General features: G+C 38.6%; 1 protein-coding gene across 1 annotated transcript in view; it reads left to right on the top strand.

The window, feature by feature from the left end:
- The window catches only part of DBT (dihydrolipoamide branched chain transacylase E2), a 46,981-nt gene extending 36,939 nt beyond the window's left edge, over positions 1 to 10,042 (top strand). The window contains exons 7-11 of the mRNA XM_008697659.2: positions 76 to 242; positions 3,930 to 4,007; positions 5,399 to 5,590; positions 5,733 to 5,804; positions 8,393 to 10,042. Of these exons, the coding sequence (XP_008695881.1) occupies positions 76 to 242; positions 3,930 to 4,007; positions 5,399 to 5,590; positions 5,733 to 5,804; positions 8,393 to 8,560 (677 nt within the window). The 3' untranslated portion in view covers positions 8,561 to 10,042. The remainder of the gene's footprint in view (positions 1 to 75; positions 243 to 3,929; positions 4,008 to 5,398; positions 5,591 to 5,732; positions 5,805 to 8,392) is intronic.
- The last annotated feature ends 2,095 nt before the right edge of the window (positions 10,043 to 12,137 follow it).

Below are 12,137 nucleotides of genomic sequence, written 5' to 3' on the forward strand. Positions count from 1 at the left end.
TCTCTCCCTCTCCCTTACCCTTTCCCATGCAAAAAAAATTTTGTTCATTTATTTGTTTGTTTGTTTGTTTTCCAGGCTTTCACAAGGCGATGGTCAAGACCATGTCTGCAGCCCTCAAGATACCTCACTTTGGATATTGTGATGAAGTTGACCTTACTGAACTGGTTAAATTAAGAGAAGAATTAAAACCCATTGCTTTGGCTCGTGGAATTAAACTCACCTTTATGCCCTTCTTCTTAAAGGTGAGATTTCAGTCACTTCCAACAGGGCTTAAATAGGACATTACAATTTTGTTTTGCAAATATGCAATATGTTAACTATGGATTTAGATAAAAATATTAGTTCTCACCATATCATGTAGTTAAAAAAAATGTACAAGTGTACTATTTCTTTGTTTCTTAGGAATTTATAAAATTAAAATTTGTGTCATTTTTTTATCAGCTCATCTCTCTGAGCTAGATAATGGATTGGCTTGCCAGTTCAGTAAAGCCTTTAATTCTGAAAGGATCACTCCAGCAAAATCCTAATTTGAACAAATACAAGACTTGGTATTGATCTTGCATATCACTGACATGTATCATTTTCATTTATTCAACAAACTTATGTTGAGGGTCCTGGGAATCTTTTCTAGGCCTTGCGATTGGTATAAAACCAGACCATCGGCTGACCGTAAGCAGCTCAGTGTCTAGCTCATATTAATAACCATTTATGAAGCAGGTATCATGTGGCAGACCATGGACTGAGTGTGCTGTACACATCATCTCTTTTAATTCTCGGAATAACCCTGACATGTAGATATTGCTATTCCCACTTTCCGTTTAAGGAAATTAGGGCTTAGAGAAGTTGAGAAACTTGTCTAGATATATAGCTCGTAAGTGGAGAAGCTAAGTTTCAGGTTCTGGTCTATTTTACTCAAAAACGCATACTGGTGTCTCTTAACTCCAGTGTGCCTTACCTGCAGCCTTCTCCATACTGCACCATGACGAATCTTCCATAAATGAAAGCACCGTGTTATTCCCTGATTCTTTCCAGTGGTCTCCTTCATTGTCTTCAGGCTGGTTTCTAAACCCCTTAATTTGGCATATAAATAGGATTGCGAGTCTCTGCTTCCTACCCCTCTAGCTTCATCTCTCCGGCACTCCTCCTGTTCCGGTCAGATGAAGCTTGCATAGTCGTGGGAATACCCCCTCCTCCTTTGATCAAATACCTGCACATCTTAGATGCCAAATTCTGTTCAGGAATAGCCTCCTCCAGAAGCCCTCTGTGGCTGGCGCCGTTAAATAGTCCTCTTTCCCGTTGCAGTTTATCTCAGTGCGTGCAAGTGTTTGCTCAGTTTTCGTTTCGCTGTGTGCTGAGCCTCCTGGGGCACAAACTGGTCTTTATCTCCAGTTGTTAGCAGCTACCCAAATAACTAAGTGAATAGTCTATGAACATGAGATGTAATAGATGTCTATAAAGGAGACATCTGGGCTGTATTTTAGCTATAGAGTCATTTTTAGGCACACTCATTGAATCAGGTGGATGAAATCACCCAGATTGTGTGCAAATGAGAAGAAAAGAAGGCTAAGGATTTTACTTCACTGTTTAAGGGGTAGATGGAAGTGGATTTGGCCAAGACAGTGGAAGAGAGTAAGTGGGGTCAGCAGTATGACGACAGAAAAACCAGGAAAGTGTCTCCTAGTAGCCAGAGTGTATCTCTTGCTGTATAACAGACCACTCCCAAATTTCGTGTTTTGAAACAACGGCCATTTATTATTTCTCATGAGTCCACAGGTAAGCAGGGCCAGTCTGCTGATCCTGGCAGAGCTTACTTCTGTGTCTACAGACAGCTAGTAGGTTGGTGGGGGTGGGCTGTCATAAGACAGCCTTGGCAGGGAGGACTCGTTTCTCTCCCTTCTGTCTTTCTCAGCTCCCCAGCATGCTAGCCTGCACGTGGTCTCATAGTACTAGCAGGGAGGAAGAGAGGAAGCAGAAATGCTCCAGTACTTTTTCCAAGCTCTGCTGCATCACGTTTGTTCTTGTCTTATTGGCCAAAGAGAGTCACATGACTGAGCGCAGAGTCAGAGCGCAAAGCTCCACCAAACGGCATGGATACACGAGAAGCATGAACCATTGGGGCTGTTCATTCAGCCTCTCACGCCAAGAGAGAAGAAAAGAGTTGTGATGGGGGCGCCTGGCTGGCTCAGTCAGTAGAGCATGTGACTCTTGATCTCAGGGTCGTGAGTTTGAGCCCCACGTTGAGTGTGGAGATTACTTAATGAATTTCAAAGCCCTTTAAGAAAAAAGTTAGGATGGGAACAAACAAACAAACCTACTATTGGATTAGTAATTAAGAGGTCATGAGTGGCCTTAGCCAGAACTGCTTGAATAAAGTATTGTTGAGGTAGAAGCTTGATTCCAGTTATTTAGTGGGTGAATAGAAATCAAGGAAGAAGAGACACTAAAAATATCTGGTAAAAGGCAGATGGAGCCTAGGCAGAGAGGACAGGTATGGTGGTTGTTTGGGGTAGATTAAGGAAAGGTTCCATCGGCCCTCCTCCCCTCCTGGAAAAATTGGAACAGATCTGTAGTGAGGGAAGGAGCTGGAAAATGGAGAATTAAAAATATGTGAGTGACAAGTGATAAAAACATGTGAGTGACACTGGTGACATCTGTTTTGAAGCAAGGAGAGACCAGCTTTTTAATATACTGAATTTATTTTATCGTTTTTCTTCATCATTCCAGTCTGAATGAAATACCTTATTTTTATTTTGAAAATAACATTTAGTGTACTTTCTTTACTTTAAAATGACATTTTTTCTGCCTATATAAGTTTCAGAACGTTTGGAAAATACTACAGTGTATTGTATAGGGAAAAAAATGACCTCTTAATCTAGGGACACACATACCTTGTTTTTTCTTTTACAAAATTTGGTTTGCGCTCAAAATACTGTTTTTATGTGTAAACTTTAACCTTAATTATAGATTTTTATATAAAGAAGATTTAAGTTACAGTTGTCAAATCAAATGCTTAGTAAAACTTGCCTTAACTCTCTAGTTCAAGGAAATGATTTTTTTTTTTTTTCTGACCACTGACCCACAGAAAAATAACACTTAACACAATGCATATAAAGAACTCTTAATTGGACTAGATGAAGGCCAAGGTGGAGGGTGGACTTGAAGGACAATCTTAAGCATTTTTATTTACCTATTTTTTAAATGTAATACAAGGCATGACGACAAAATGCAATGTGTGAACTTTGATTAGATCCTGGATGGGCAGAAAAACAGGTATAAAGAACATTTAGGGGACAGTTAGGAAAATCTGAATATGGACAGAAGAGGAATGGTACTGAGTAAGAAGGAAAAAAAGGAAAAAAGACGAAGGGAGAAGAAAGCAGAGGAGGGAAACATAAATGCCATCAATTCAGGGAGGTGGCCTATAAGTAGATGTTCACACCAGCTGTGCCCTTCACTTGGCCAAGGACACAAAGTGGAACACTAGCCGCTGATGGTCAGTGCCCTTGGAAGCCCTTAGTGCTTGTTGCTTCTGCACAGGGCAACAGCTTACTGCCTTTTTGTTTTAATGCAATGTATTTTTGAACTTCAGGTTTGCTTCTCATGTAAGATTCTACATGTAAAATTCTTCTCATGTAGAATTTAGACATTTTGCTTGGTACTTTGGTCAGTCTCTGCACTTATTTTGAAAATCTCCTTGATGTTTACAAGCTGCCTGATGACTTTATCTTTTATTCTTAAGTGATGAGGGTGACCTAGTTCCAGACTGCTTGAAGGTAACACTGGGAGTAATATGCCTAGGTACATAAAGACTAGAAATTAAGCTCATTGTAAATAAGGGCTCTCTCCCTCATTCCCTCACACCTCTTACTGCTTCCAGTTCCCTTTCTGAGTTAAGAGTGCTGATGTTGCATTCTCTTTCTGTTAAATAGGCTGCTTCCTTGGGACTACTACAGTTTCCTATCCTTAATGCTTCTGTGGATGAAAACTGCCAGAACATAACTTACAAGGTTGGCTATGTGTCGTGGAAAAGTTCTTGTTATAAATAGAAAATGGTGCAGCTGTGCTTATAGGTTGGAAAACCTTCTTTTGTACCTCAAATAGTGATTTTTTTAGACTAGAATTAAAGACATGGGATAAAATATTAAACTGAAGTATAATTTGTTATTGTCATTGGTTTTACTGGTTACTAATGATACTGTTCAGATATATGGAGTTCCGTTTTTTGAGCCCCTTTGGTTTATCGCTTAAAATAATGGAAATAAACGGCTGTCAGGCAATGGATTATGTTAACCATCCTACATCCCCTCCCCTCAAATAGATAACCTCTCTCAAAGTGGAGTTCCTACAGTTTTTAAAACAAGAATAATTTAAGTGGAAATAGGAAAAGTAATGAAAGTGTGAATTCTGTTTGAATGAACTCTTCCGTTTGGAGTGAAGATTTATTGAGACTGAGAATTGTTTGGGGGATGCTAATCCTTATTTATATTTCTACCTAGTCCTGTGCTTATAGGATATTTTAGGGGGTTAGATCTAAAATCTTCCCATATGAGGGGCACCTGGCTGGCTCAGTCAGTTAAGCATCTAACTCTTGATCTCAGCTCAGGTCTTAATCTCAGGGTTGTGAGTTTAAGCCCTGCATTAGGCTTCATGCTGGGTGTGAAGCCTACTTAAAAAAAAAAAAAAATAATAATAATAAATTAATAAATAAAATAAATAAAATCTTCCCATGTAGTTAATACAATTTCCTGATTAAGTATATACTTGTTGTAAAAAATTCGGACAAGAAAGTAACTATCTTCACCTTCAATCTCATGACCCTAAGATTACTCACTGTTGATGCTGAGATGTGCATCCTTCCAGGATTTTATTTTCACATACTTAACAAAAATAATATGTTTTGATACATATTGTTTTAGTTAACTTAAATTTTTTTAAACTTATTTCTTTTCCCCTTAATATATTATGGATGTCAGTACATGTCAATAAATATCATTTTGTTATTTATTTAGCCCATTATTGGTAAACACTTTGTTTGCAGTTTCTCAGACTCACAGTCTGAACTCAGTATCCCTCTGTATCTCTACATACTCTGTATTTATCTCCCTAACACGAAGTTTTATAAATGTTCGTACATATTGTTAAATATTCTCCAGAAAGTCTTCTATCTCCACCAGCTTATATATCCACTAATAATGAATGGAAATAGCCTGTTGCCCAATATTCTTACTGATAAAAAATTATTTTTTCCAAAAAATCTTTTTAAAATTCTTTAAAAATTCTTTAAATCATCATCAATCTGGTAGAAATAGTTTTTGGTTGTTGTTTTTGACGGTGAAGGTTGGTCCTTTCTTTTCTGTTAACTTATGAAAAGGCCTACTGTATAATTTTTTTGTTTTAGGCGTCTCACAACATAGGGATAGCAATGGATACTGAGCAGGGGTTGATTGTCCCTAATGTGAAAAACGTCCAGATCCACTCCATATTTGAGATCGCCACTGAGTTGAACCGCCTCCAGAAACTGGGCTCTGCAGGTCAGCTCAGTACCACTGATCTTACAGGAGGAACATTTACTCTTTCCAACATTGGATCAGTGAGTAATAGAAATGTTCACATTCATCAACCATAACTTAACGTTTCTGATCATATGCTCAGTTAAAAATATTTCATTTCCCATTTGTTCCTCAAAAGCTTAATTTTTCTACTCTTCCTTTTTACTATTTTTCATGTTGTAGATCGGTGGTACCTACGCCAAACCAGTGATCCTGCCGCCCGAAGTAGCGATTGGGGCTCTCGGGTCCATTCAGGTGTGTTTATTAAATAATTGGCAAAAGAGTTTTAGCAAGTTGGGACGGTAAACACAAGAGGGACCATTTCTGAGGTTTTGCCCTCACTTCGTAGGTTTGAGTGTACCATTTGGCGCTTTAAGCCAGTCATTTCTTCCTAAGAGGTAGGCCTGCACTTCCAGTGGCTGCCTCTTTGTGTAATAAATGGTGGTGACCCGGATTGTTCCGTATGGAATCCCTGTGGTTCATGCGAGGCACAGATGCACGTCTTTATGAATAATCACAAATATGCTCAATATGCTTCTATCAAAATATCTTTATTTCCAAATACCAAAGATAGTAGTAAGCCAGTTATTATTATTATTAATAGTAAGCCAAATTATTATTTATAACTAAGTCTGACACCATTTAGACCATTTTTCTCAAACTTCACTCTGTTCAAGACTCATTGAGAGTACTAGTTAAAAATGTAGTATTCTTGGGGGGCCTGGGTGGCTCAGTCGGTTAAGCGTTCAGCTCTTGATTTTGGCTTAGGTCATGATCTCAGGGTTGTGAGATCAAACCCCGTGTTGGGCTCCATACTGGGTGTGGAGCCTCTTTAAGATTCTCTCTCTCCCTGTCCCTCTGTACACCCCCTTCCCCCTCCCTCTCTTAGAAAAAAAAAAAAAAAGGCAATATTCTTGGCCTTGGGGACAGAGCCCCCAGAACTTATATTTTAAAGAAGAACCCAGGTAATTCCAACATGAGTGAACTCTTGGCCATGTTTCAGGAGACACTGACATAGAATAGGGTTGCAGTGATTCTTAACCTTGGCTACACATTAGAATCATCTGGGGAACTTGAAAAAGAATGCCTAAGCTCACCCTATACCAACTGAATCAGAACTGAGGAGGTGGTGGGTAGGGCTTGGGCTTCTCTATTAACGCAGTGTTGAGAACCACCAGAATCAAAGTATTAAGCTCTTGGATTCCATTTCAGTACCACCATTATTAAATGTCATCACCATATTGACTTATTTTGGTCTTCATGTTTCCAGGAGAATCTTTCTTCTTTATACTTGTGATACTTGCACACTGAGCATGTCTGGGACTTGTCTTTCATGAGTTATTACTTTTGTATCGGCATCCGAAACTTCCGTGGATACTTTCATTCGGCCTTTGGTTTGCTTTCTTGCAGATAGTACTTCAGCTGCTACGTTATTCCCTCTTCCTAGCAGCTACTTTTCCTCCTGGCACACGGGAGATAGGGAGAAAAATCCCAGAACACATAGCGGACTCTGTTCTTTGCAAATCAGGAGTTTCTCTGAATATACCTTCCCTGTCACCCATTCCCCATCCGGCAAGAATTTAGCATTTGAATCTCACGGAATTCTGACTTCCTATAGGTTCAACCTACTTGACCAAGTCTTGTCTTTCCTTTTCCTTAAAGAAATGTATTTTGCTCTGGATTGTAGATATACACCACCCCCCCACCCTCAAACTTGCTCCTTCTGAAGTTTTCCCCTTTTGGTAAATAGCCATTCTGCTCAGAGACCTCCTGTAGCTTCTCACCTCACTCAGGTTCAAGGCCAAAGTAGCTGCAGTGGCCTACATGGCCCTGCACTGGTGCTTCAGACTGTAAGAAGGTCAGTGCAGAAAGGGAGAATAGTCCTTAGAAACTTGCAAAGCAGTTTGACAGATGATTTTAGGTCTATTGAATCTAATAAGAAGAACTTAATAGGGCTTGTGTTTTGTTTATCTTTTTTAATTTTTTATTTAAGTAATTTAACTGACAACCACCCAGGTGTCCTTTAGTAATTGGATATGTTTTTAAAAAATAGCTTGCAATGGAATAGAAATTAAAAAAAAATAACAATAGGTCATTTACCAAAGACAGATTGAGAAGCATTGCTCTTGACAATGGGTCCTGCCTTCCCCGTGCTCCACCTGTGACCTCATCTCCTACCTCTCATGCCTACCCCCCTGCTGCAGCCATCCTGCCTACCTTGCTGTTCCTGCATCAGTCCAGTCACGCCTCCCCTCTGTATCTCTTAGAGTATCCATCTGGCTTTTTTCCTCACTGCCTTCAGTGAGGAAGCCGTGGTGAGGCTTTCCCTGCCCAGCCTGTCAAACGAAAAATGCTGCCTGCATCTAGCCCCTGCCTACCCTCTCTCCCCTTTCCATGTGGCTTTATTTTTTCCTTTACGCTTTTCATTATCTAGCATACTATATATTTTACTTATTTATCTTAATTGTTTCTCTCTACATTAAAATGTTAGCTCCTAGAAGGCAAGAATTGTGATTTGATTTGTTCACTGGTTTAGCCCCAGAGTCAAGAAGAGTACCTGGTACATTGTAGGTGCTCAGTAAATATTTGTTAAATAATTAGATTCTGACATGCGATTTACTGTATATATGGAAATTACAGGGGACAGGGAAGTACCTTGGAGAAACAAAAAGCTTGAGGCAAATATAAAAATGGGAAAAATCAGAGTTAGCATTTTCAGGTCATTTGGGATGCCCATTTCTTGTCTAGTACAAGGAGGGGGGGTTTGCTTAATCTTCCACCATTGCTGTCGCTAGAGCCTTCGAGCAAGTGAAAGTTGACTGTGTTCTTTGCCTTATTTCTAGGCCCTTCCCCGATTTAACCAGGAAGGAGAAGTATACAAAGCACAGATCATGAATGTGAGCTGGTCAGCTGATCACAGAATTATTGATGGTGCTACAATGTCACGCTTCTCCAATTTGTGGAAATCCTACCTAGAAAACCCAGCTTTTATGCTATTAGATCTGAAATGAAGATGGATGGGATGTCATTGAACTTTTTGAGCTTCCAGAGAATATGTAGAGCCTAGCTGTGCAGCACACGTTCTTCTTCACGATTTGTAGGAGAAATGATTCGTATTGTATGATGAAGGTTCCGAGACACAATATTTATCACTGTTCTGTTAGACTTTTTACTGAAAATGAATGATGGTATAAGAATTCTCCTGGGGCTGTTACACTTGATAGGTCATGGTGTCACTTCTTAATATGGTGCTGAGGTCTTTGTGTCCATGGGTTGAAACTAGCAAGAACAGCAAAATTAATGTTACTAAAAGACAGACTGCCATATCCAGTGTTTACCCTATTTTTTCTTTCTTTTTTTACTTTAGACTGACCTTAATGAAACTGTCAGTTACACTTAGTTGGGAAAGGAATTTACATACAGAAGTATCTTCCATTTCCCCACAATAACACTAACTGTTGTATAAAATAAGTGCAATTACTTAACCTTTTAAGATACCTATGATTATGTTGCTCTGTAGAGACTATCTGTAAATGTCTTGTTTATAAAAATTAATATCTTTTAAAAGGGAAAACTATAAGCTAATCCTAAAAATGCCCAATTACAGGGATGCTTGGAAGAGCATGCGACTCTTGATCTCGGGAGGCGTGAGTTCAAGCCCCATACTGGGCATAGAGTCTACTTTAAAAAAAAAAAAAAAGCCCAATTATAGTTTTATAACCAGTAAGACTATCAAAAGTGTTTGTTTAAAATGAATATACTTTTAGAATCTTGGTAACGTTTTGGTGTTTTGTTAGGAAAAAAAACTTCTCCTTGGCAAACTTGCCTCATGTAAGGAAAGTGCTTTAAATGGAGCAGCCGCTGACATTATCTTCCATTTAGAAGTCCATTGCATTTTAACTATTTTTTATCTTTCTTGTCTTTAGCTAAAACATAGGCTAGGATAATGTATTCCATTCTCCATATCCTGAGAAGGAATGTGAATAAGAGGAGAGAGAAGAGTCTAATGGGTAATTATGGACATTAAAACAATAAATATTATACAGAAACGAAGGTATCATAATGATCATTTTATAAGAAGCCCACTTTAATCAGAAATAGCATCAAGGTAAATATAATCCAGCCTTTTTAGTTGCATTCAGAAATCCAGCTTGCTTCTAATGTTGTCTGACTACTGTATGTTCAGGAGAAATTTTGTAACAAAAAAGTTGTTTTAAATCTACTTGATTTTTTCAAAATGAGAGTTGTGTAAAGTAGAAAATAATGAATCAAATGAATGTTATTTTTAAAATTTAGATAGTATGAGGAGTTACAAAGAAAATAAAATCATCCGTAGTTGTATCACTGTTAACATTTAGATCAAGGGATCTGTATACATAGTTATTCTTTTTATAAAAATGAGATCATGCTCTATCTACTATTATATAATTTGATTTTTTAATTTAACATTATGAGTAAATTTACATGTCAATAAATAATTCTACATTATTGTACTTTAGATGGCTGGGTAATATTCTGTTGTGTTTATGTTAGACATTTGATATTAAACCTCTACTGTATACCGAGCATGGTGCTAAGCACCGGGCACAGCATGTCCTCCCTAATGATCCCTGCCTTCGTTGGGTTTACAGTGTAGTGGAGGAGGCAGATACTAAATAATCATAAAAAGTAAAACATCATTACATGTCTAAGTAGGAAAAAATGGTGTCGTGAGAGCATCTAGTAAAGGTTGCTAATTCTGTCTGAGAGGGTTAGGAGGGTATGTACCATAATTTAACCTATTCCCTATTGATGGCATTTGCAGAATTTTACATGAAGAACAATATATCCAGTTCTCTCTCTCTCTTTTAATAAAGGAGATAGAATTTTATTGAATACACTTCAAGGGAGTGGCAGGCAGGACAGCAGAGAAGAGGCTGTCTGCCTGAGCAGTTGTCTCCTAAGGAAGATTCCCCAAAGCCACTCTGGACACTGTCCCTTACATCCCACGGACTCTGACTATAATTTAGTCATAAGGCCACACAAAGTGGCAAAGGAGGCTGGGAAATGAGAGGGCATGTGCTTAGCTAAATATTTTGTTACTATGGGTAAAGCAGAGAAGGGCTGTTAGGGGATAATTGCCGTCTCTACCAATAGAAGATATTTTATCCATTTTATGTTTGTAAAGGCTGTAATACATAAAGCAATTTCTTCATGTCACACAGCCACTGAAGTGCAAACTGAGGCTCAGTCCAGGTAAATCCACTTGCTACTCTATCACATTACATCTGACCAACTTTTCTGACTTAAGCCTTAATAAGCAATAGGGAGTAGTAATGGGTTGAGACACTATCAAGTGAAGCGCCTAATGAAGCCCGATGTTACTTTACCATGTTGTAGGTCTACTCTAAGCTTTCTCAGCAATTGAGAAGGCTGAGTTTCATTTCTATTATTTTCTTTTCTACTCTTGTCCCCTGGGACATACCATAAGTACCACTATCAAAAAGGTCAAAAATTCGAGGGAGATAAAAATGAAGGGACTACCTGTTGCATTCAATTGTTCAAATTTCTCTCCTTTTCAGCCTGAACCCGTATTTTTGAAGTGTAACAGTCAGGGCCTTTTCCACTGCAAGTGACAAAAGCCCAATTCTTCCAGGGTTATATTAGAAAGGGTACTTGATTCATATTACCTGAAATGCTCAGGGGTATCAGTTTCAGGTATGGCTGGATCCAGGGACTTGATAAATTCGAGACAGTCTCTGTTTCTCTCTCTCTCTGTCTCTATATCTCTATCTCTTCACTCTGTATCTCTTGGATTTTTTTTTTGCTTTGCGTTGATTTCATTCTCGAGACAAGCTGTCCCAATGTGTTGACAAAGATGCTTATGAGTACCCAGACTTACATTCCTCAGAACTCACATTCTGTTTCCAGTTAAAATCCCAAGGAGAGTTTCGATTGGTCTGGCTTGGTTCGTGCCCATCAATGTGGGCAGGAGAATATAATAGCCTGACTGGCCAGGCTTGAATCTTAAGGGTCACCTTTGGAGCCTGGGAGTCAGTCAGCCCCATTTAACCACATGGACTAAGAAAGGGGATCTAGAAGAATATCTGAGCAGATTAAAAACAAAAAAGTCAACTACAGAAAGTGAGACATTGCCTTCCCACCCCACCTCGTATTAAATAATAAATGTTTTCTAAGAGAGCTCTTAAAGAACCTGGGTAGAAAGGAAGCTGAGGAGGTGGAATAGGGAGTGGGCAGTAAACACAGAAGATAATATTAAACTGTGTGACTGTTGGTTGTGATTCCAAGATTTTACAGTATCACTGATAAAGAATATTTGTATTTTCTTCCTACTTTTAGTTCACTGTTAACGAGAAGTCATTTCATTCTCAAACTTCAAATGATGCAGTGTCGGTAATTCAACTGATGACAAAATATGAATCACTAGCTTCAATATTTTCTATTCATCTAATCTTTCTTAAAGTTCTTGCATGCTCGTCTAGTCACTAGCTTTGATATTTTACACGTATTCTGGTGTATTAAGTATGGCAGAAGGAAAAAGTCTAAGTTAGATTTTCAAAGCCCACCTCTATGAAAAAACAGAAGATG

Source organism: Ursus maritimus, unplaced genomic scaffold (genome assembly GCF_017311325.1).
Source record: "Ursus maritimus isolate PB19 unplaced genomic scaffold, ASM1731132v1 scaffold_12, whole genome shotgun sequence".
NCBI classification, from domain to species: domain Eukaryota; kingdom Metazoa; phylum Chordata; class Mammalia; order Carnivora; family Ursidae; genus Ursus; species Ursus maritimus.